General features: G+C 37.7%; 1 protein-coding gene across 1 annotated transcript in view; it reads left to right on the top strand.

The window, feature by feature from the left end:
• The window catches only part of CHM (CHM Rab escort protein), a 188,420-nt gene that overhangs the window by 111,935 nt on the left and 53,504 nt on the right, over positions 1-22,981 (top strand). Inside the window, exons 9-11 of the mRNA XM_051968719.1 lie at positions 9,145-9,222; positions 20,777-20,881; positions 21,264-21,327. Of these exons, the coding sequence (XP_051824679.1) occupies positions 9,145-9,222; positions 20,777-20,881; positions 21,264-21,327 (247 nt within the window). The remainder of the gene's footprint in view (positions 1-9,144; positions 9,223-20,776; positions 20,882-21,263; positions 21,328-22,981) is intronic.

Genomic DNA, 22,981 nt, shown 5'->3' with positions numbered 1-22,981 from the left:
GTTGCTCCTAATAGCTCTTTTCATCTCCTTTGAACTGCTTTTGTCCAACTTGCCTGCTACCTGAATTGCAATGATGTCTTTAGTTGGCCTCCCCGACTCTAATCTTTCCTATAAGTATCTTGTTGCTTGGTACTCAAGAACCTCTAGGACCTCCTGCGTCAAAAATAGGTCACCCATCCTTTCTCAGCACTTCGGAATCTGACTTAGAAGGGTTTCTCTGGGGACGTCAGGTCCAACCCATAATGTTTTTTCAGTGGTTTTGCAGTTGTGTCCAACTCTTTATGACCCCATACTTGATTTTCTTGGCAAAGGTACTGAAGTGTTCTGCCATTTCCTTCTCCTGCTCATTTTACAGATGAGGAAACTGATACAAACAGGGTAAAATGACTTGTACAGGGTCACACAGCTTAGAAATATGTGAGGCCAGATTTTAGTTTGGATTTCTTAAATCGAGGCCCAGCACTTCATCCACTGTGCCACATAGCTGCCCCTATGGCCTACTCCGTACCTTAAGAAAAATCCCCTCTACAAGGTACATAGTAAATAATCAATTCAGCCTTTGCTCAAAGACCTCAGTGAGTGAGTATGTGTATGGGGAAACTTCTACAGTGTTGTGAGACTGCCCAGTCACCCTTTGGAGAGCTCTGATGATTAGGTGGTGGTTCTTTGCATCGTCAAAGTTTGCTTCTTTGTGTTTTCTACCCACTGTTCCTATGGGTCTTACCTGGGACTCACCAGAACATATCAAGTCTTTCTCTGTGTTCCAGCACTTCAAGTGTTTTAGAAAGATATTATCATCCTTTCCTTTTCCCCGTCCTCAAAATCTTCCCCTTCTCTCACCTGTCCTTCCCCAGTAGCTTCCTTCACCAATCCACTTCTGACCTGCTCTTTTAGCCTCTTCCCAGTCTTAGTAGCCCTTCTCTCGATAACTCTCTAAAGATCTTTCCAAAAATGATGAGATCCCAGATGTGGTCTTTGTAGAACTAGTTACAATGAGACTGACTGCCATTTACTTAGTCCTGGACATTCTGTTTTTCAGTGGAACTTCTGTATCATATGGTTAACTCATATTGAACTTGCAATACAAAATAAATACAAGAAAATGTATGCCAGAAAGAAGGCGAGCAGATGGCAAAGCCAAGAAAGGCCTCATATAGAAGAGCGTACTTGAGCAGAGTTTGGAAGGATCCAAAGTGTTTGAAGATGTAGAGCTGAAGTGAAAGTCCACTGATCAGAGCAGCGGCCAAGTGTAACTAAAACACTGATGGTGACATGAGCATTCTGCTCCTTGGCCCAGAGGTGACGGGTAAGGTGCAGAGCTAGACACGGCCCGAGAGCTTTCTCTGCTTATTCTGTGTCTGCTACAAGGGAGGGAAGAAAGGGAGTTAGTGGTTATTAGTAGTGATGTAAAAATAAAAAAGGAAGAAAAGAGTTTCAATAAAAAGGGGAAAAAATACAGAGGAAAGCAAAAAAAAAAAAATCACAAAGGAACATAGTGATTTTGTTACTACTAAAACGTACAGTTTTAAAAACTGAGGCAGCTATGTGTTACAGCGAATAGAGTGATGGGTCTGGAGTCACAAAGACCTGAGTTCAGATTTGGCCACTGTCACCTGTTAGCTCTTAGTTTCTGGGCAGATCCCTGAGAATCTCTCTCCGCCTCAGTTTCCTCATCTGTAAAATGAGAATAATAACAGCACTTGCCTTCTAGGGTTGCTATGAAGGTAAAATGAGTTAATATTTGTAAAACACTTTGCAAACCTTAAAACTCTAAATGTCAGCTCTTCATCACCATCATTTCATTATCATCATCTACTACCACTTATTCTCCTCCTCTTCCTCTTTCTCCCTTATTGCAGATGTTCACAATTGCATATATAATCCTTATTTGGGGGAGTTTTTGTGTGTATTTAAATGTTTTGTGTTTGTTGAGTTCATACTTTAAAAGTAAAAAAAAAATAAATGACCAAGAAGTAGGCTTAAATATTATTGTGTTTTGTGAAAATTTTTCCTTTTTTAACCAAATTGTATACAGACGGCACTTAAAGAAACGAATGTCAATCATGAATCTGAAAGCAATATTTTGCCTCCAATAGAGAACTACCCTGAACATAGAAACATAGGAAATAGAATTGTTACACCCGAACTCTTAAAGATAATTATCTTAAAGATAATTTAAACAGTGGGGTTCCCCCAGAAATAAATTGTAGAGGTTAACTCATATTTATGTAAATGGAATACAGTTCAGTAGATTTTTATGGTGCCTTACTGTGTGCAAGAGAGACTGCACTTTGGAATCTCCAAGTTGGGATTGGATGCTAAGGGCTTCCTGCTAACAAGAAGATAAGCTAAATTCAATTTGGGAAACATTTCTCACAACCATGCAGGTGGGCAGCAATGTGAGGAATAAATTGTGACGTGCATGTCTGTGAGATCATGCTTCTTGAAAAAATTCCAAATGTGAACTACGTAGTTTGGTAAGGTGATGGCTTAGGATCTCTGTTTTAACCCACTGTGGTCTATAGTAGCTGTGGCTGGAGGAATACCCAGAGTGGGATGTAGTATGTATCACACTGTGTGTGACTTTGGAAGTTCCAAACATCCTGCATCTGAGTGACACTGACTAGCTGTCACTGTTCTTGTCAGTTAACCCCTCAGTGCCCAAGGCCTTTTTAGAAAACATAAGTCCATCTGTCCCTGTCTCTCCCCCCACCTCCCAACCCCACCCCCCGGCAGCTGTTGATCTGCATTAGTTGGAGAGGATTTCTCCACCAGCAGTTCCTGACACCTATGTCTCTTCCCCCAAATTTTGTTTTTGTTCAAAGCGTTAAAGATTTTCCTTTATGCTATGATGCGAACGCTTCCTTTTGGACTTTAATGTGATTCACTAATGTTTTTGCTTCAGTGCTTTGGTGGTAACTTTGTTTAGTTGACATTTAAATCGAGAGGTAACGTTTCCAAAGAGTTTTACGTATGTTTTCAGATTCGTATTACTCAACCAGCCTGTGAGGCAGGCACTGAAGGTCTCACTACCATTTTGAAGAAGAGCATGCTTTTCGTTAGGGTGGTCAAATACTTTATCCATGTAGCTAGTGAGGGTCTGTGGCAGAATTTCAACCCAGGGCTCTCCAAGTTTAATGCTCGTTTACATATGTACCATACTTCTTGATGAATACCTCTCCAATCAAAATTACCAATAATTGTTAAAATGGCTGAATCTGGAGGCCTTTTCTCAGTCTTCAATTTTCTTGATCTCTCAACAGCTTTTGACACTGCTAAATTACCCTTCTTGGATATTCTTTTTTTCTATTGATTTTTGTTACTCAGTTTTCTCTTGGTTTTTCTCCTCCTACCTTTTTGACTGCTTTTTCTCAGTCTTTTTTTCTGTATTATCATCCTCTTAACCATAGGTATCTCCCAAGGCCTTTCTCACACTTTCTTTTCTTCTCACTTGACGATCTCATCAGCTGTCAGCCTGGATAAGAATGTGGTCTTTGTTCATTCAGTGAGCCATTGAGAAGGCGTGGCTTCCAGATCATCCTGTCTTGATCTAGAAAGCCTAGAATTTCAAACAGAAGTCTTGTGTGGTGTCAAAACTCAGGTGGATGCATACTCTTATGTGTGGTATATCTTCCGGGTATGTCCCATCCCTCACAGTTTTGGAATGTAACTGCAGTGTGCTTTATTTGCATTCAGACCAATCCTTGGGGATGCAGACTTGTAGCCTCAGCTTCCTCATTTTGGACGTACAATTTTACCAATATTAACTTTAAACATCACTTGAGAAGTAAAGAGCTAAACCACTAGGATCTATGATTTTGTAACCGCTTTTCTACTAATCCCAGAAAATCAGAGTTGCTTTTTCCTAAAATGAAGTCATCCTTCTCTTCTCCATCTTTTCCATCTTCTCCGTCCATCTCAATCCTGTCATTCTTCTGTCCCTTTCTTTCTTTAACTTTTCTTTCCAGTAAACTCCAACATAATCATTAACAAACTTTTTGTAATCTTCCATTTTTATAATCTTTTCATTTTCTTGGGTTTATGGAAAGTTGGCTGTTTCCCGTCAACTGTCTTCAGTGTTGGGCGGTCCTTTTCTTCTGTCCTCTGGCTTGTCGGACTGGAATGGATAGGTGGCGTACTCCTCGTTCTCCACTGCCACTTCCAGACCTTTCTTCTGCCACTATCGCTTTTTCTGGTTCATATAACCTACCTATATTATGTATTCTAATTCCTTTTGGGGATGATCTATCACTCTCCAGATTAATTTATATCCTTTCTTAAGTGGTTTAGAACTTGACTTACAACCTTATTCTCCAACCCAACACCTGCTCTCATCCTTAGAAACTTCAATATGCATAGCACTGTTCCCTCAAATCCTAGTTCATTCATCTCCTTGGTTCCTGTGATTTATAGTTTTATTAATTTCCTCTAGGAATGATAATACCCTAGACTTCACCATCACTCATACTTATGCCAGCTCCTTGGATTTTGAACTCAAAAATTCCTCTCTCTGATCGCAGTCTTTTATCCTTCTACCGCATCTTTACTTCGCTTTATTTTTTCCTCCCTTCTGATTCTTGACTGTCTCCTTAACCAGTTGAAATGTATACTCTCCTTCACCCTTGACTCCTTTGTGCCATCACCGTGCTCTTTTACTGAATGCACAACCCCAGTTCATGTTGCCCTTTGCCCTCTTTAGTTGTATACTTGACTTACTGAAAGCCACTTAAGGAAGTCATTACTACTGTTTCAACTGTAGCCATTACAGATTCGTTTTGTAGTCTCAATCTGATACTCACTGCTGCGTGATAAAATTTTATTCCATTTCATTGACCATCCTGCTACCTTTAGATGTTCTGAGCTGATGGCTCCCCTAGCAACCGAGCTCTTCTCCATTCCTTTTTTTTTTTAACTGAAATTTTACTGAACATTTTCTACTGTGATCTTCCTTTGTCCCCCATGCTGCATGTCAAAACCCCTCTACATCTTCACTCCTATTTTTCTCCTTAATTCCTGTCTCCTACGAAGACATATCTCATCTCTTTGGGCCAACGCCATAATCTGTGTCTTGGATCCCATTCCTTCTAGAAACTGATCCTGTCTAAAATTGCTTCTGCGACTTTAAATCTTTCCCCACTGCTACAAAAATGTGTGTCTACCTCTTTCTTAAAAACAAATACCAAAACCGTTATGACCCAGAGTTACTGAGTTGTTATATTATAAACAATTCCCTTGAGTCATTGTCCTATATTTACTATCCCTTTCACCACTAAATTAATAGAATCATCTGCACTATTTTCTCAACATATGCTCACTTATTTGTCTTGTGTAGTCTTAATTCTAACTCTACTTCTCAACTGCCACTGCTCTATCTATGGTTACCAATATTCTCTTACTGGCTATTGTTTTGCTGTAGACCTCTGCTCCCTTGCAACAAGTAGGATAAGGAAACAGGGTAGTTTTATTAAGACCTTAGTAAGGCCTTGGGATTGCCTGAGCAGCTTCACCCCCAGAGAACTAGAATTCACAGAGCTGGGATTTCATATGAGTTCTCAATCGTAGTTAGGGGGTAATTGTTCATTTGTGCACTAGTCTTTCACTCACTGTCTTAGAAAAAACAGTTTTGCTAAATCTAACCCTCTTTGTAGTTTGAGGACCCCGCCATCTTTTCAGTTATCCACATTGACAACCTTGATGGCATTCTTGGCTCCTCACTTTTACTCATTTCATACGTACCAAGTTGTTAGATCTTATTTCTTTCTCTACATCATGCTTACTATTTCCCCATCTCTCTGCTCACAAAGCCGTCACCCTAAGTCATGCACTCGTTACCTTTCTCATGGATCATTTCAATAACTGTCTGATAAGTCTCCCTGCCTCAAATCTTTTTCCTACTCCAGTCCATCCTCCATGTAACTGCAGAAGTGGTTCTCTCTTACCCTCTAGGATCAAATGTAATGTCTTTTGACATTTATAACTTTCATACTTTGCTCCCTCCCTCCCTCCCTTTTCATTATTCTTACATGTCATTACCCTCCTCCAGACATTGTACATCTTATAGCTTTATTAGCCAATTTGCTGTTCCTTGTACTAGACCAGGGGTCCTCAGACTTTTTAAATAGGGGGCCAGTTTACTGTCCCTCAGACTGTTGGAGAGCCGGACTATAGTAAAAACAAAAACTTTGTTTTTTGGGCCTTTAAATAAAGAAACTACCTAGCCCTGGGTGAGAGGGATAAACGTCCTCAGCTGCTGCATCTGGCCTGCAGGCCGTAGTTTGAGGACCCCTGGACTAGACATTCCTTCTCTTGTCTCTCAGCCTTCTCACTACCCACCCATCTGGTATTACTTTCTTTCCTGGGATTACTTTATCATTTTTAAATATATATTTTGTATCTACATATCTGTAGACAATAATATTGTTTCTTCAGTAGAATGTAAACTCCGGGAGGGCAGGGAGTGTTTAATTTTGGTCTCCATATCCACAGCACTAATCCTATGTTTGGCACATAGTAAGAACTAAATGAATACTTTTAATGTTGAATGTTCACCAGCTGAATTCCAAACATTTATATTGTTGATGCTTTCAAATATTTCTATCAGAAACATATCCTTTGAGACCCCCCCCTTTTTATTTTTAAATAAAAAGGTTTATGTACAAAGAATTTGATTTCTTCAGGTGATAGTGGTTTGTCACTTGAGTGTTCCTATTATGTTAGGGGCTTTTTTGAATAATACACATATATTCATATATAGAGAGTTACTCTGTCTTGGAGCAGACATTCTAAAGTGACATGAGACATTACAGGTATCATATGTTCACATGCAACATTTTTCATTTTTTGAAAATTATGGAAGTACAGAGGACCTAGTTTATTTTCTCGGTAGCAATTCGTGCCATTCTCTGAGGAGGAGAGCAGCTATCCTACTCTATTCTTACTGTCCTTCATGATTCAAGGGACATAAACACAATGATCATTACTTCTGTGTAGACATAAATGTAAAGAATGACATGTAACCAACAGTTCTTTCTATGCTCAATGCATATAAACAGTTGATGATGGATTTGGTGTTAAAACCTTCTAAGTGTACTCTCATATTTTCTCTCTCTCCCTCCCCCCCATACCCACACCCACACCCACACCCACTATGAACCAAGAAATCCTTTCCAATGGTCAGTAGCCATGAGAACACAACTGTCTAGATGACACCATCTTGGTGTGGTCCTGAGCAAAACATTTTTAAGTGCTTCCCATTTTCCAGGTCAGTGTGATATCTGGTTGGTTTCTTGCAAGATGGTGATGTTTTTCATTCAGGCTTAGTCCTTCCTGTATACCATTTCTTTGGTCACAAGAGTGACAGTCCACTGCTCAATCTTCTCCACATCCTTGCTGCACGCTTTCTACATGGAAGATGCCCACTATCAGCAAAAGGATTGCATGCCGAAAAGCAGGACTTAATGTTTTGACAGCTAAATAAACAGCTCTGTATGCCTTTATGTCAATTTGAAATTAAAAGCATCCCCCCATCTTGATTTAGCTTCTTCAGATACATTAATTGTTAATATACAGAAATTTATGGAAATTTGTTTTGGTAACTTTTTTATGCTGTTAAGCATCATTGTTTATAAATATTGTAATGCAGAGACAATTTTATGGAGGAAGCTCTAATGAAGAAATTGTTTTTAGTATCAGAACTAAGAAGATTTCTTTTGCTCTTGACTTACTATGGCATTCTTTTTAATACTTGAATATTATACCACAGTTTCCTAGGACTGAACTGGACTCCTGTGGTTTTCTTGGAATCCACAAATCTTCATTTTATCATTAATTTATCACATGGGAGGTATTTGGAGTTTGTACTGCCTCTGACGTCGTGTACAATCATTGCCTAAGTCTGTTTCCTCACCTATGAGTTTAGGTTTTTACTATTTGTTCTGCCTAACCACGGAGTTGTTCAGAGAACCTAATGAGATAATTTTTGCAAATATTTTGAAAACTTTTAAGTGCTCTTTGAGGTTTTCAGCTATCAATAAAGATGATGATAACGATGGTAATGATGATACCAAAGAAGTTATGGCCGACTAGAGTTAGTACAAATGTCTTATGCCTCTTTGGATTTAGGTAGATCTGCCTTTTAACTTAATTTAAATCGAATTCATGCCTTTAATATTTTCTCATGTGCATCTGGCCTCTGTTGGCATCAACAGGTTCAACAGTGTTGGTGGAGGGTGAAGGGGACTACTGTTGCATCAGTCTTCTCTATGTCTTATCTTCTCCTTCTGAGCAGCCTAGAGAAAGGGAGATCTCCTAGGTGATGTCTTGAGCAAAAATTCTTGTCTCTTGTGTTGAACAGGCAAGTGGGATTTTCATGTTTGCTCTCATTTACCTATTGTAACATTCCAAAATGTGCAGTTGCAAACCTTGTGGTAACATTAAGCCTTTGTCTTACAGATTCTAACCCACAGGGGGAGGAAATCCCTACCCATCAGAGTGGACCGGTATCCACTCAAAATACTGAACTAGCGATGATTAAAGACATGGCTGGAAATCTATTGCTTCAGTCGTCTCTCCCTCCCATTCTTTCTTTCCCACATCTAAGTTACCATAGTTGCTACTGTGTCCTCAACTTCACTGGATCTTCCCCTTCTCCCCCAATCTAATGGATCTCCATACTTCCCTCCTTGGCCAACCTCCCCACATCTCCATGGCTCACTTCCGTTGGTTTTCCCCTCTGTCAGATAGGAAGGTGGTAGCCTGCCTATATAGAGCTCTGATAGTTCTAGGCAGACATTAAACTCAACAGTCTGTAGCTGATGGTCAAGGCTTCTTTGTAGAAAAGCCTGCCTCCAGTCAGAGAGCCTGGATGTTGTCATCATGATTCTAGGCCTAAGTATTCTAAGGTCAACTGTAGCATCTACACCAGGGCCAAAATAGCATTCTTTTCTTCCGAAGGATGTCAACTGGTCTCTCTTTGGGGAGATTTATGCTACTGTGATTAGGAGGAAAACAGTTAATTCACTTCTCCATGGAACTGAATAGAATATAAAATAATATAAAAAGAAATCGCAGGTAAGCGTGTTTTCCTTGCAAAGTACCAGTTGTCTAATGTATTTTTGTTTGTTTTTTCCCCTCTCCCATTTGCAGGATGTGTGCAGTGTTTGGTGGAACCTATTGTCTTAGCCATGCAGTACAGTGCCTTGTAGTGGACAAAGAATCTGGAAAGTAAGGATAATATAAGTAACCTTCCCCTATTTACACACTGAACACAGGTGAAAAATGCTCAAGTCGATTAAAAAAATGATTCTTCAAAGATCCTCCTTGGTATTAATAACATATCAACCTTGATTAAAAGTAATTTGTGTATAGGTCCTCCAGAACAAGGAAAGTGGGTTCAGAATATAGAAACTAAATTAATTTCCCTGCAATATTACTACAGCTCCTGATCACCCAAGCTTGGAAGACAAATCATTTCAGCTGCCGGGGGGCTGGTGATGAGTGATGTTAGTTTTCCTTGTGGCCTTACCTACTCTAATTGATTTTCATCAGATGACAACAAAGCCCTCTGTTATTGCATTTTTAAAAATGGAGCTCACCTAAAGACTCATCAGATTAATCTCTGCTGATAATGCATGTCACTCCAAGAGAAAAGACTTTAATGAGTTTTTAGGTAGATTGTTGTCATAAACTATGCTGCCCTCTTATCTGCGGATAAATTCTTTTACAACAGTATCAGGCCTGCAGGCAAGTTTAGAGTTGAAATGAGAGAAATATGCCTACTTTTTTTTTTTTAATTCTGAACATAATTTGCACTTCTGGATATTGTCAGTATTTTTATTATGTATACCTTTTACGACTAAGTTACATATCCTTGAAAATAAGATTGTAACGTTGTCTGAGAGAGACGAAATGAAGTTTTAGTCTGGGTTTGTTTTATTTGCAAAAGAGTTTGGTTGATCCCCTTCTTTTTAACAGCACATCCCTTTATAAATATGCCCCACTTTCCTTTGTGACCCATAAAAGGTAACCAAAACTGATGAAAAAAGAAATGGCCATCTAACTAGATACGCAATGTTTTCTTCCTATTTTTTCTACATTTCTATTAGAGTGTCTTATTATGTGTTCTCTGTGACCAAGATTGGTCACAGGATCCTACGGATCCTTGCTGTGTTGCTCTGAGTTTTTCATACTCGTTAGTTCCCAGGGCCACTAAAGATGTAAGTTCCAAGACGTGTGTGTGTGTGTGTGTGTGTGTGTGTGTGTGTGTGTGTGTGTACATATACACATACATATATATATATATATATGGAACTGATTCAGATATATGACTGAGAACTAGCGGATAAATGGTAAAAGGATAGGAAGAAGCAGTTTTCAAGGGAATAAATTCAAACCATCCATAATCGATCATTTGAAAAAAATGCTCCAAATCACTTAACAAGTAGGGAAATATGAATTTTTCCTCATGATTATGAGACTGGTCAAGATGACAAAATATTAAATGACAATTGTTGGAGGATCTATGGAAAGTCAGTATTAGCCCTGGTAATTATTAGCCGTACTAGTAATTATACTGTTGGTGGAACTATGAATTGATCCCTCCATTTTGGAAAGTAGTGTAGAACTAGGCCCAGAAAGTTACCAAGCTGTACATACTTTTTTGACCCAGATATATTCCTAGTGGGCTTAGATGTCAAAGAAAGTAGAAAAGGATCCATATGTACAGAATTATTTATTAGCAGCCCTTTTCATGGTAGACACAAATTGGAAAGTAGTAGATTTTTTTCCTTTTGGGGAATGGCTAAAAAAATTATGCCATAAGAATGTCTTGGAATATTATTGTGCCATAAGAAATGATGAAATGGACAATTTCAGACCATACTGGGAAGATCTTTGTGAACTGATGCAGAACCATGGGAGTAGAACTAGGAGAAGGATTTATACAATGTTTACATTATAGAGAAAAACAACTTTGAAAGCTTTTAGAATTCTACTCGATGCACTGCTAAACACTGAATCCAGAAGAGCAAAGATAAAAAGTCTGCTTGCCTCCTGCCAGTGAGGTGATGAACTAAAAATGCAAAAAGAAATTTATTTTCCAACATGACTAATATGGGGATTTGTTTTGCCATACTGTGTCACTGTGTATTGAAGGACTTGGTTTTCTGGGCTTGTCTGTTTTAAAAATTTGCTCAGTAATACGTCCTAGATGTGTGACCCTGGGCAAGTCACTTAACCCCAACTGCCTCCAGCAAAAAAAAAAAAAATTGCTCAGTTGGGATGGTGGTAGTGGGAGGGACGGATTAATTTTTAAAGTACTTGTTAAAAGATTTTCATTACTCTCTCAGTGATTGTTAGGAATGACTTCATAGTTAAACGTTGCTTTTGCCCTGTTAAAGCAGTGAGTGACACACATCTCAGACAACTGTTTTAGGGGGATTGTAAAGAAAAGTTTTTAGATTGTATAGTACTTATATTGTTGAAATGAACGTTCTATGATAAAACTTTTTAAGCTGTTTTGCACATTTTCCAAGAATTTTGTATACTCTAATAACTTTAAAAATTTTGTATTAATTTCCAATAAACTAGTTTTTAGTCCTGGGACAAATATTTTTGAGGCTTAGAAAGGAAAAAACATTAACCTATTCAGAAACTCTTACACTTGGGCTTTTTAAATAAAAAGTATTTTATGATGTGAGATAAATGGTTTGAAGATTTATAAAGAACATTTTGCACCCTAAAAGGCATAAAGGAAAGGTGCTTCCTAAATTTAAAATAATAATGTTCATTGAAATATCTATGCCTAAGGGCCATACTTATTCCTAAAATGACTTAAGAGCATCTACAAAGAGGCTCAGGAAGAAAATAGTTGTCTCTGTGATATGCACAACCATTTTTTCCTGTTCCATCCATTCCCATTGCAGAGAGGCCAGAGAATCAATCATTTGCTTGGCATTTGTTTGCGTGCACCCTTTTCTGGGCTCACTTCCAAACTTGTGTATAAATTCTTAGGCACGTGAACATGTGTGACCAATCTTACTTTTTAATTTAGTGAGTTTTATTAATGTCTTTTCTTTTTATATTAATTATTCCTGAGCCCTCCATTATAATAAAGAAAAAATAGTTATCCAAAAAGAATCAGTAACGTGATTCTGTATGACATTGTTTGGAATGTTTTGCCCTTAGTCTCCCCCCTATCCTCCCTCCCTTCCCCCCAGCCAAGAGGAGAAGAGTTATGTTTGTATGATTAACTATTTTAGCCAATCGTTTTGTCTTCTTTTGGTGGCTTTTTTGTTATTTCATTGTAGCTGCTGTGTAACTTGATTCTCTTTATTTCACTATACATCAGTTCATAGAAGTCTTCCCAGGTCTCCCCAAATTCCTCATGTTCCTTTTTCCTTTTTGCACAAAGATGTTTCATTACATTCATGTCTAACCCTTTGTTCAGCCATTCCTCAAATAGTGACCACCCATTTTGTTTTCCATTATTTGCTACCACAGAGAGTGCTGCTATTTTGGCTTATGCGGGGTTTTTCTTTCTGTCTTTGAACTTCTTGGGCCATATATCCAGTAGTGTGGGATTTATTGGGCCAAAATATATGAAAAGTTTAATCATTTTTCTCCCAGAATTCCAAATAGTTTTCTAGAGCAGTCGGACCCCTTCACATCTCCATCAAGAATATATCTGCCTGGTTTTCCACAACCAGTTTTTCCCACCTATCAGTCCCCATCTCCCAAACTGACTTCTTGGTTTGGATCATCTTGGTTAATTTTCTGTGTATGAGGTAAAACCTAAGAGTTATTTTAATTTGCATTTCTCCTACTAGTGATTTCTAGCTTGTTTTCATATGATTGTCAGTAACTAATACCTCTTTTAAAATTGTTCCACTTTTTGACAACCTCACTATTTGGGAATGGCTTTTGGTCATTGGTTTTTAAGCTGCTTAAATCATAAGAATTTTCTTCACGAAATTTGATGCAAAGATTTTTTATTAATTTTTTATTACTTTATTAATTTATTTCCTTCTGTATATATTGATTTTGTTCATGTGGTCCATATTTTTAGAAACCTGGTTATCCTACTGCAGTTGTGTATTTGCCTTCAAGTCAGCCTTCCTTTTGGCCTTTGCTCAGTTACATTTTCAGAGGAACTCTGCTGACTATACCTGTGACAGACAGCTTAAAGTAAGAATGTTTGTAAAGACCCAAAGGACCTCTAGAACCTAAAACTGTGGATTTAGAGTCCAATACTGGGTCCCATGGTAGGTTAGAGATCATAGGCCTGTTGTTATTCATTACATGGAATTATTAAACTGAACCTTCTAAGAGTCACAGATATTAACTGTAATGATAAATGAAATAGTTGCTATTCATTATGGAGTGTTTGCATTTTTATTAATTTACTTATATTTTACACATTCAAAACCCTAGTGGTTCCCTTTTACTTGTAGAATGAAATAGGTACTCTACCATTTAAAGTCCTTCACAATCTGGGTCCGGCCTTTCTTTCTGCTGTTCCCTCCCTGCATATATTCTATAATTCGCCAAACTAGCTGCCTTTTTGCTCCTCGCAACATTCCGTTGCCCATCTCCATGCCTTTTTTCCAAAGGCTGTCCCCCCATCCTTGGGACACACTCTTTCTGTACTTTCACCTGCTAGAATCCCTAACTTCATCCAAAGGTCATCTGGATAAGTACCTCCTTCAGGATCCCTCCAGGTACCAGTGCTTCCCCATTTGAACTTCACTTCAAATTGCCTCACACATTTTTTAAATTTACTCCTCTGAATATTTACCTCTCCCTTTTACCCCTATCTGGGATATCAGTTTTTTTTTTTTTTACTGAGGGTACTGATGAGGTTGGAGACTGTTGAATTTTTGGTTGTCTTTATACCCTTAGTGCCTACCACAGTAGTTGGTATGTCGTAGGTATTTGATAGTGTAAATGCTTGTTGATTGATAGTTCACATTGTCAAAAAGTGGAACAAGTTTTAAAGAGGTATAAGTTACTGACAATCATATGAAAACAAGCTGGAAATCACTAGTAGGAGAAATGCAAATTAAAATAACTCTTAGGTTTTACCTCATACACAGAAAATTAACCAAGATGATCCAAACCAAGAAGTCAGTTTGGGAGATGGGGGCTGATAGGTGGGAAAAACTGGTTGTGGAAAACCAGGCAGATATATTCTTGATGGAGATGTGAAGGGGTCCGACTGCTCTAGAAAACTATTTGGAATTCTGGGAGAAAAATGATTAAACTTTTCATACAAAAATAATGTAGGCCGACTAAGTGTTTAGAATGTACCTTATTTTTCTCCAAATATGGAGAAATCTTACTGGCTTAAAAGTATTGAGTACATCTCCCAGGGAGATCACTTGCAAGTGCTTTAAACTGAAGTTTGCAAGTATTTAACAATTGTTTTCAGCATCTGGAGCAAAAGAATATTTTTCCATTCTATGCTATTCATTGCTTCTTTCTCCCTGCTCTTCTTAGCAGGAAATCTGCTGGTCTGATGTTGCTAAAAGGGCAGATTCAACTTCTCTGACTTGTTGAACAAGAAACTTATGTTGCTTCTCATTTTGCCTAGAGACAGACTTATGGAAGCTAAAATTTGCAGAGCATTCTGTATTATATGACGACCACATGTGGAAATGATTTACACGGTTGAGAAGAAAGACAGAACTTTGTTGAGACACTTGGTTCTAGGAGATGGTCAAGCCAGCCACATGCTTCTTTCCACCAGTATCTTATTGTATGTCTTTTTCATATTTCCATTTTGTTTTTCCCATGCGGCTCCTTTCTGCCTCCATCTCAGAGCTGTATCTTCTGGCTGTGTTCTCACACTGAACTCCTTCTGCTGACTCCGAGGCGAAGCCTTGAATCCATATTGAGTGGGGTTTTTTTTGTTTTTTTTTTTTTCCTATCCTGCTCTGCTGACCATGGCAAACTCCTGTCAATGAGATTTGTCAGTTTACTGGTACAATACTTGCTACTTAGACATGGCAGTAATGACCTTGGACCAAGTAACTTGTGTGACCAATAGTCTGGATCTAATTACCTTCGCTAGTGTTCCATGCGCACTTCAGCTGTCCCACTTGCTAGATTTCCTGCTCGGCCCATTTCTGTGAGACATCTGCTCTTCATGTTCAGTATTAACTGTGTCTCTCCCGGATGCATGATAGTAGACCAAGGATCAGGAGAATGGCAGTCAGCTCTCTTGTCATCTTGGGGAAATTGCTTATGCCCTCTGTGACTTTGTTTCTCCTTATGTAAAATGGTAGAAGTGATGATAGGATAGATGTCGGCCCTTTGCATGTGGAAAACTAATCAATTCCCCACTTTTCTCTGGGCCTTTCTAATCCGAGCCAATTGGGACCTTCTGGCCAGTTGCAGATAATATTGGAAGAAGCCAGTAGGTGGCCCGAAATTCATTGCAGCCCGACAAATATTTAAGCACCTCGGGTATGAAAGATGTTTTGCCATGTAGTGAGAATAAAATGGAATGGAAATGAAATGGAAAACATGCCCTGCCTTCTTTATAAAGCTCTAAAGGGCCTGGGGCAGGGAGGGGCCACAGTTTAGAAATTATCTCTTTGTTCGTGATTTTTAAAAATGACTTGTCTAATTAAAATGCTTGCTGAAATAATTGCTGTTTTTAATTGCTGCTCATTTCATACCCATTCTCGCTGTCATTTGTCTTCTGGCCTAGCTCTACTTGTTTACATATATAGAGTTACACATGGAGTTGGGTTAGAATGTGTGGTAATCAAAGTAGCACCTCCCCGTACGTCCAGAATCTCTGTATATTATAGCAAGGGAGGACCTCCTGACAGGTTATCTGGTTCAGATCCCCTCATTTTAAATACCAGCAGACTGCATCTCACACTGCACCTGCTTGTGACTATACAGTGTTAAAGGTAAATCCTAAGTTTCCAAATTCAGAGTTCAATGGTCTCTCTTTTTTGCTTCTTGTTTCTCCTCTTTACTCATTTTCCTATGCACAATTCTCTGTTCCCTACACTCTCAGTTACATCTGTTTTTCTTTGTCTCTATACTGTCCCTCTCCCTGTCTGTGTCTGTCTTTCCTTCCCTCATCCTTATTTTTGCTAGTGGATTTGTTTACTCAGGCTTTCTAAGTTCTGCTCTAGCTTTCTCACTATCCCATTTTAAATCTTTTCTACTATATTTTTCTAATTTATTTTTAATTTCTTGAACTACATTTGCTCTTTGTGGGACCATTTAATAAGAAGAGGCTTCTGTGTGGAAAACACAGTAATTGATACGGGAGGAGAAAACAAGCTAAATAATAACATGTCAGTTCCTCCTTCGTATAGTTTGTAATCTTGTGGAGGAAGGAGATTTAGGATAGGACATAGGCACCAATACATACCACTCTACTAGACCATCACTATACGGTTCAGACTAGAAAGCACAACGAGCATAAAATATTGAGGATGGGATATACAAGGTTGCAAACAAGGAAGCTCTTTCTAACTTAGAGCTTCATTCAGCAAGGATGAATGCTCACTGCCCCTTATTTAATAGCATTTTATATTAACCATTTCAAAACTGCTATTCTTTCCATATAAAAATCATTTTCTAAGGTCCATTCAATTTTTTTTCCTGTTTAAGTGTGCTTTCTTTTTTGAGCCAAATTCTAGTTGAGTCATTTTCTTTCTTTTTTTTTTTTTTTTATTTTTATGGGAAACAATAATTTGATTTTTTAAAAAAATTTTAACAATAGCTTTTTATTTTCATAATACATGCAAAGATAGTTTAGTTGAAGCATTTTCATCCCGATGAGAAGTCAGTTTTTTTCTTAACCATAATTTTTAGCTTCTTAAATAATTGTATTGGGAAAACATACAATCACAAGGATGAATTTAGAGGAAATGTCTAGAAATGTGTCTGTGCAAGCATCATTGTGATGCATCAGCTTTATTACTGAGTTTCAGTAACTACATGTTTTAAAACTTCTCTTCTAAGTGCTATTTTTGGTGCCTAGTCAAGGGACCTCAGTCAAATTCTTTGTGTTAAGTACATTAATGACTTCATCCCATTTTCTGAATTTTAAAAGTTGATATTCCCCAAGGATTCTGGCTTCATTTTCCAGGGGGTATTTATTACTTGAACGTTTCCTCTTATAGGATAAGTTTTTGGAGGACCAGGATTCTTTATTCTTTCTTGATATTTTCACTACCCATCACAGCCCCTGATACATACCAGGTACTTAATTAGTATTTGTTAATTGATTCCCAATTCAATATTTTCTTTATTGTTCTTATTAGGCTCAATATGTTGAGGATGACCAAGTAGCCACTGAAGCATCAATTCATATCACAGGTTTAAAACATGTCTTGGTCTGTACAACATCACTTAATTCTTAGTGTTTAATTGTGTGATTTGGAGCTGAGACTGCCCAGGTTGAAACTGAGCACCTTTGATCATCACCTAAATGAATAATGTGTCACATAGCTGCATCCTGCAATTCCACTGTGAATAGTCACACCCCATAAGATCTTCCAGTGGTTTAGGCTTATTTAACTTTACAGTCCCTTTGTTATGAATGACTCTCGGTAGTTTTGTTGCTGTAGCTTCTGAAATCAAAGCCTTCTAGTTACTTGGGGTCTAGCTCCTGCCAAAGAAGCTCTTTGGGGTCCACCAAAAATGGTTGATTTCCAACATTTAGGAGAAAGATGCTTTTGTGCGGAGAGGACTTCATCAAGGAGGGAACATATTAGACTCACACTACTGGTTTCTGCCTGTTTTTTCTGCTACTTTTTCTATAGTCATCTGAGCTAAAGGAAAGGAAAAGACATTGCTTACAGAGGATAATTCAAAAAGAAAAAAATTCAGAAGAAAACAAAACTGATAAAGCCTTCTTCCTACATAGAAGCCAAAAATAAAACAAACAAACAAAAAGCAGCCATACAAAATATCTGAAGTGGTGGTTGAATAACATCAACAACCCATGATGATAGAGCCTTCTGGCATCTGTCAGATCTTCTCATTTGTTAGCTCAGGGTTTGTACCAATGCTATGAACTAGATAGTTGTTGTGTCATCAATATCTTCTCCCTTTTTCATTAGAAGAAAAAGCAAAAGCTTTTGGTTTCCTAAATAGTCTCCTAAATTCCTAAATAGAATCTTTTCTAATGGAAGATTGTTGGTTTATATTCCATAGGAGATATTTGTAGGAATTCCCCTCCTGCCCCTCTGCCCCTTAAAAAAAAAATCCAAAGCCCCTGTGCCCATTTGGCTGAGCAAGTATTTTTACAAACCAGAGCTTCCGTCAAGTGAAGCGTGAACAGAAAAGGGAAGAAAGAGCAAAACATTTTAAAAAGTTTACTAAAACAGGTAATGTAGTATAACTTAAGTATGAAAAGATGTTAATGGGTCAAAAATTATTTTATTGCTTGCCATTATGGATCTGACTTAACCATAGTGGACTGTGTGTACCACTCCATTATGCTATTTCTTTAGGCAAATACAAATTGAATTCCTTTCTCTCTCAGCCTCCTCTGTTAGTGTTCTTGCTTTTAATGCCCTCATGCCCAGGAGATATTGCTTATTTGGCTTATTTTCGAAAGATTTAAGATAGTTTAATTTATACTTGTATATTTCAAATATGGTTACATTAAAAATAATTGCTCACATTTTATGTGGAGCAAAGTAAAAGTGCATTTCCAATAAAATAATTCTGGCCCCAAACTGTGGAGCTGTGACAAATGTAAATTTATATTTCCATAATAAAAAGCTATAGCAAACACACAGTCATTTACATATCGTTCCTGAAATATTGCATACTGGCTTTGTCAGTGCTGGTAAGTCCATTTCAAGGATGTCACCCTTAGTCCATTAGTTTGGATAATGAGCCCTATAAAGTACATTTATAACTTGTGGCACTGCAAGGGGATGGATTCTAATTTTCATCCTTTTATCTAGACACATTGAAAGAAGGTCAATGGAGGGTTCTATATGATTCATTGTCCCAACACATTGCAGATGACAGAGACCTGATAATGTCAGTGCAGAAGTGTTTGCCTTATTTGGAAAGAGCACTTGAAAGAAATCTTCTTATATTCATCCTTTGAAGTAAAGTGGAGGCAGATATTAAAAGAAGCGCTCTTTTTTTCCCTTCGATGCAAACATGATCTAGTGTATGACCAGATAGCGATTCTAGAACAAAAGCGAAAGCAACACTTAACAGAAAAATAAAACCGTTAGTGGCTTTTACTGCCTTTGCTTGTTATAACATGACATTTAATCAACTTTTTCCTTCAAAGCCTGTTTGCTAAACAATAGAAAAAGGTTATAATTATGTATCAAGTGTCCTAATTTTGCTTCTTATTCAAAATGGACTTTTAAGACTTTTTTTTTAAAGGCTTTATAGAAAGCAAAGTGGGACAGTATTACACAACTGTACATGGCTCCCCTGTTGGAAAATAGAGATTATGTGTAATTTTTGTATATTATTGGTGACAGACGATTTCTTTTTATCGATGCTTGAACAAATGTTAAACAGAAAATTTCAAAACCTATGTGAGTCATTTCCTCTGGAAAAATAATATGCATGTTTGTGAGTGTGCATGTGTTTATATGCATGGGAATACAGGTAGTACCTATAATTTCTTCATGGGAGCAGCTGCCACTGTAGGAAGTCATTCTACCAATTGGATTGACTTAGGTAAAAAGGGGCCTGCAAGGGTCATGCCTCTAGCAAATAGCAGAAATGACTTTTGAATATAGCTATTTCTAACTCACTGATTTTTATCAGATCCATAACTATTTATTAAGGACTTGCTTCGTGCCGGACATTGTGCCAAGTCTTAGGGATACAATTAATAAAAAGAAAGACGATCCTTGTCCTCAAGGAACTTACAGTCTGATGTGGGGGGTAGGGGTGGAGTGGGGACAATATACTAAAGGAGGCAGGAAGGTGGGAGGGTAGGGGGACAGCAGGGATTACCCAGTTGGGGACAGCTTGTTCTGTGAAGTTGAAACCAGGCTGAGCAGCAGATGTAGAATGGAGTGAGTTGAAAGGACCAAGAGACATTTAGGTCAATAAAATATTTCCTTAGGGTTTAGGGACATCCTTTCAGGTAGTGTGGTCTAGAATCAAGAATAAAAAATTCCAGGAGTAGAAATATTAAAATCACTACATATGGTTGAGCCAATATAATATAAATGACAATACTAGTTCAATTAATTTAGAGTTTTAGTCTTGTATCAATTATACTACCAAGGAAGGAGTCTGCAGATGATAGGAAAACCAAATCTAGCAATACAGTGGGCCTGGGGGGTTGGGGGGGAGAGGAGATATGTACCACAATGAAGAGAACACTGGGCCTGGAGAAAGAAAGAACTGAGTTCCAATAAGGCCTCAGGCAATTCATGTCTGTGTGACCCCAGGCAAGCCATTTCACCCCTGTCTGCCTCATTTTTCTTATCTCTAAAATGAAAATTATAATAACACCTCCCTCACAGGGTTGTGAGGATCGAGTGAGATAATACTCATCCAAAGTGCTTAGCACACTGGCACATAGGAGGCACTAAATAAATACTTATTCCCTTTCCCCAGTACAGTTTATTATATATTAAAATAGCTTGTCTGTACCCAAATGAAATAATTTTTGTTCTTTTTTTTAACCTTTTAAAAACAACTACATGCCATTGGGGGAGGGGTGTGAGTATTCTTGCAAATTGATTTGTAACATGATATCTAAATAGATTTCTTTTAAATTCCATATCTTTGTTCTCCTTTTCTTTATATATAGATGTAAGGCAATAATAGATCACTTTGGTCAGAGGATAAGTGCTAAGTATTTTATCGTGGAAGACAGTTACCTTACCGAGAAAACGTGTTCAAATGTGACCTACAGGTAAGGGCCTCCTTACAACACAAGGTCAGGTGGGTGAGAGCTCAGTTCTGAATTTATAGCCACCACCTCTTCATGGTGTCCAGGGTAGCCTGTGATTGGCATCGAATGTGTGAACACATGCAGAAAATGCAAACTGGGTGCTAAACCCTGGTTATTCTTAATTCATTTCCTTTCTCAAATTAGTGTCATTTCATATATTGTTCATGAGCCAGTGCATAATCTAAGCAGAGCTGGCCTTGGGCTGGATTCTTCAACTTTAGCCTTTGCTTTGCAAGCCACTTGCTCAGAATAACAAGAGAGGTTTTTATTTCCCTATTCTGAGTCTATAAATCTATCAACTCCTGATTGTCAATCTTGAATTCCTTGGTTTGTTGAATTACAGGCAGATCTCAAGGGCAGTGCTGATTACGGATCAATCAGTACTGAAGGCAGATTCTGATCAGCAGGTAATTCACTTGTGCACTTTTTAAAAATTTGTATTTAATTTACTGTAATTGTATAGGCTGCTATTAGTGAAACACTTTATCAAGCCTAGTGTCCTTGCACTTTTTTTCTAATGCCTGCCTCTTAACTTACGGAAGTAATTGATAATAAGGGCTTTGGATGCTTGAGGGAACATCCTATCTAGGAAAATATAGTCCTTACCTTATAGATAAATGTCATTCCAAGACTCTTGTATTTCAAAGTGAATTTTATCTTTATTCCAAATTTCATTCTCTGAACTCTCACCTATATGTTTTCTAATATGATCCTTACAAGTCCATGGGGTAAGTACTGCATGTATTTTCTACACGAGAGACAAAGAACTAAGACTCAGCAGAAGGTAAGTTGACTTGTTCTTGATCCAGAAGAGTTTTAATCTAGTTTTCTCCTGACTCTCAATCCAAGGTTTTTGTTGTTGTTGTTGTTGTTTTGTTTGTAATACTTGTTTAAAATTTTTTTTTAACTTCAGTTAAAAATTGAGGATTGATTTTCTTGTATTCCTACCTCCTGGAAAATAAAAATAAAAATTTAACCCTTGGAACAAATTACATGGTCAAGCCAGAAACTTTTTCTACCATACTACATTGACATAAGGGATACATTAACTTAGGGAAAAATATTCCAGCAAGTTAAATTGAAAACTGAGAGGTCCAGCCTCATAGCATTACTAATAACATTGTTCTCATTCTGAGAGTTTTTCTACTTTCCTCCTTTTGAGATCTCTCCCTAACTTTTGCTCCTTTCACCATCCCAATTTTAGATATTTTTCCCATACCAGTTGATGGCCTGCCTACACATATACTCCAAGAATTTGTTTCCCCCCTAGTTTGGGGGGTACTTACATTGATCTATGCTGCAGTATACTAATTTTTCAAAAGGTGCTGCTGTCAGACGTGATTTGCCTCTGACAACTCGTTAAGTTTGAAGTAACCTGTTATAAAAAATGAATTAATTCTTCCTTCTTATCAATTCTGTTTAGTTCATGGTAGAACAGTCTTTATGAAATTAAGGGATATTTGTGCGGAAATGGTACTACAAGGCTGATTGCCTAAGATGACTAGGTTGGCACATCTGTTAAGATAGCTTTCAAAGTAGAATGGTGTTTTAATAATTCATTATTCTATAATGATTTTACAATATATAAGTATTCTAGTATTATAAGTATTATACTCTCCAAAACTATCAATTACCTACCAATTTCCATTCTGCGGTTGTCTGCTCACCAGGACCTCCCTATCCCAGGTAAATCTCAAATCCAGACCCCACCCAGTCCCCTTAAAAAGCTAAGTTTTCATGTTGAAGCAACCTTTTCCATTGTGAATGATAGTGAAGGAAAGAAGAAATAGGAGAAACAGAGCTTTTGAATTCACCATTATGCAAGCAGTCAACCTAACAGTTAAATTCCCAAAATAAATAATTTCCATATTTATTCTTGCAGTGATGCTTGAAATATAAACACAACATTATGGATTCAAACTACAGATGAGGCCTTTGCTGTATCCCAATAGGGATATAGGCTGCTGAAAATAACTATTATTTTTGGGATTGATAAACATATTCTTAGGATGCTATAATCTACAGGACAACCACAGTGTAACTACTATTTCATGCTTGTTG

This window comes from Antechinus flavipes, chromosome X (assembly GCF_016432865.1).
Source record: "Antechinus flavipes isolate AdamAnt ecotype Samford, QLD, Australia chromosome X, AdamAnt_v2, whole genome shotgun sequence".
Classification (NCBI taxonomy): Eukaryota; Metazoa; Chordata; class Mammalia; order Dasyuromorphia; family Dasyuridae; genus Antechinus; species Antechinus flavipes.
Note: the sequence above shows the minus strand (reverse complement) of the source record. Positions and strands in the feature narration are given on the sequence as shown.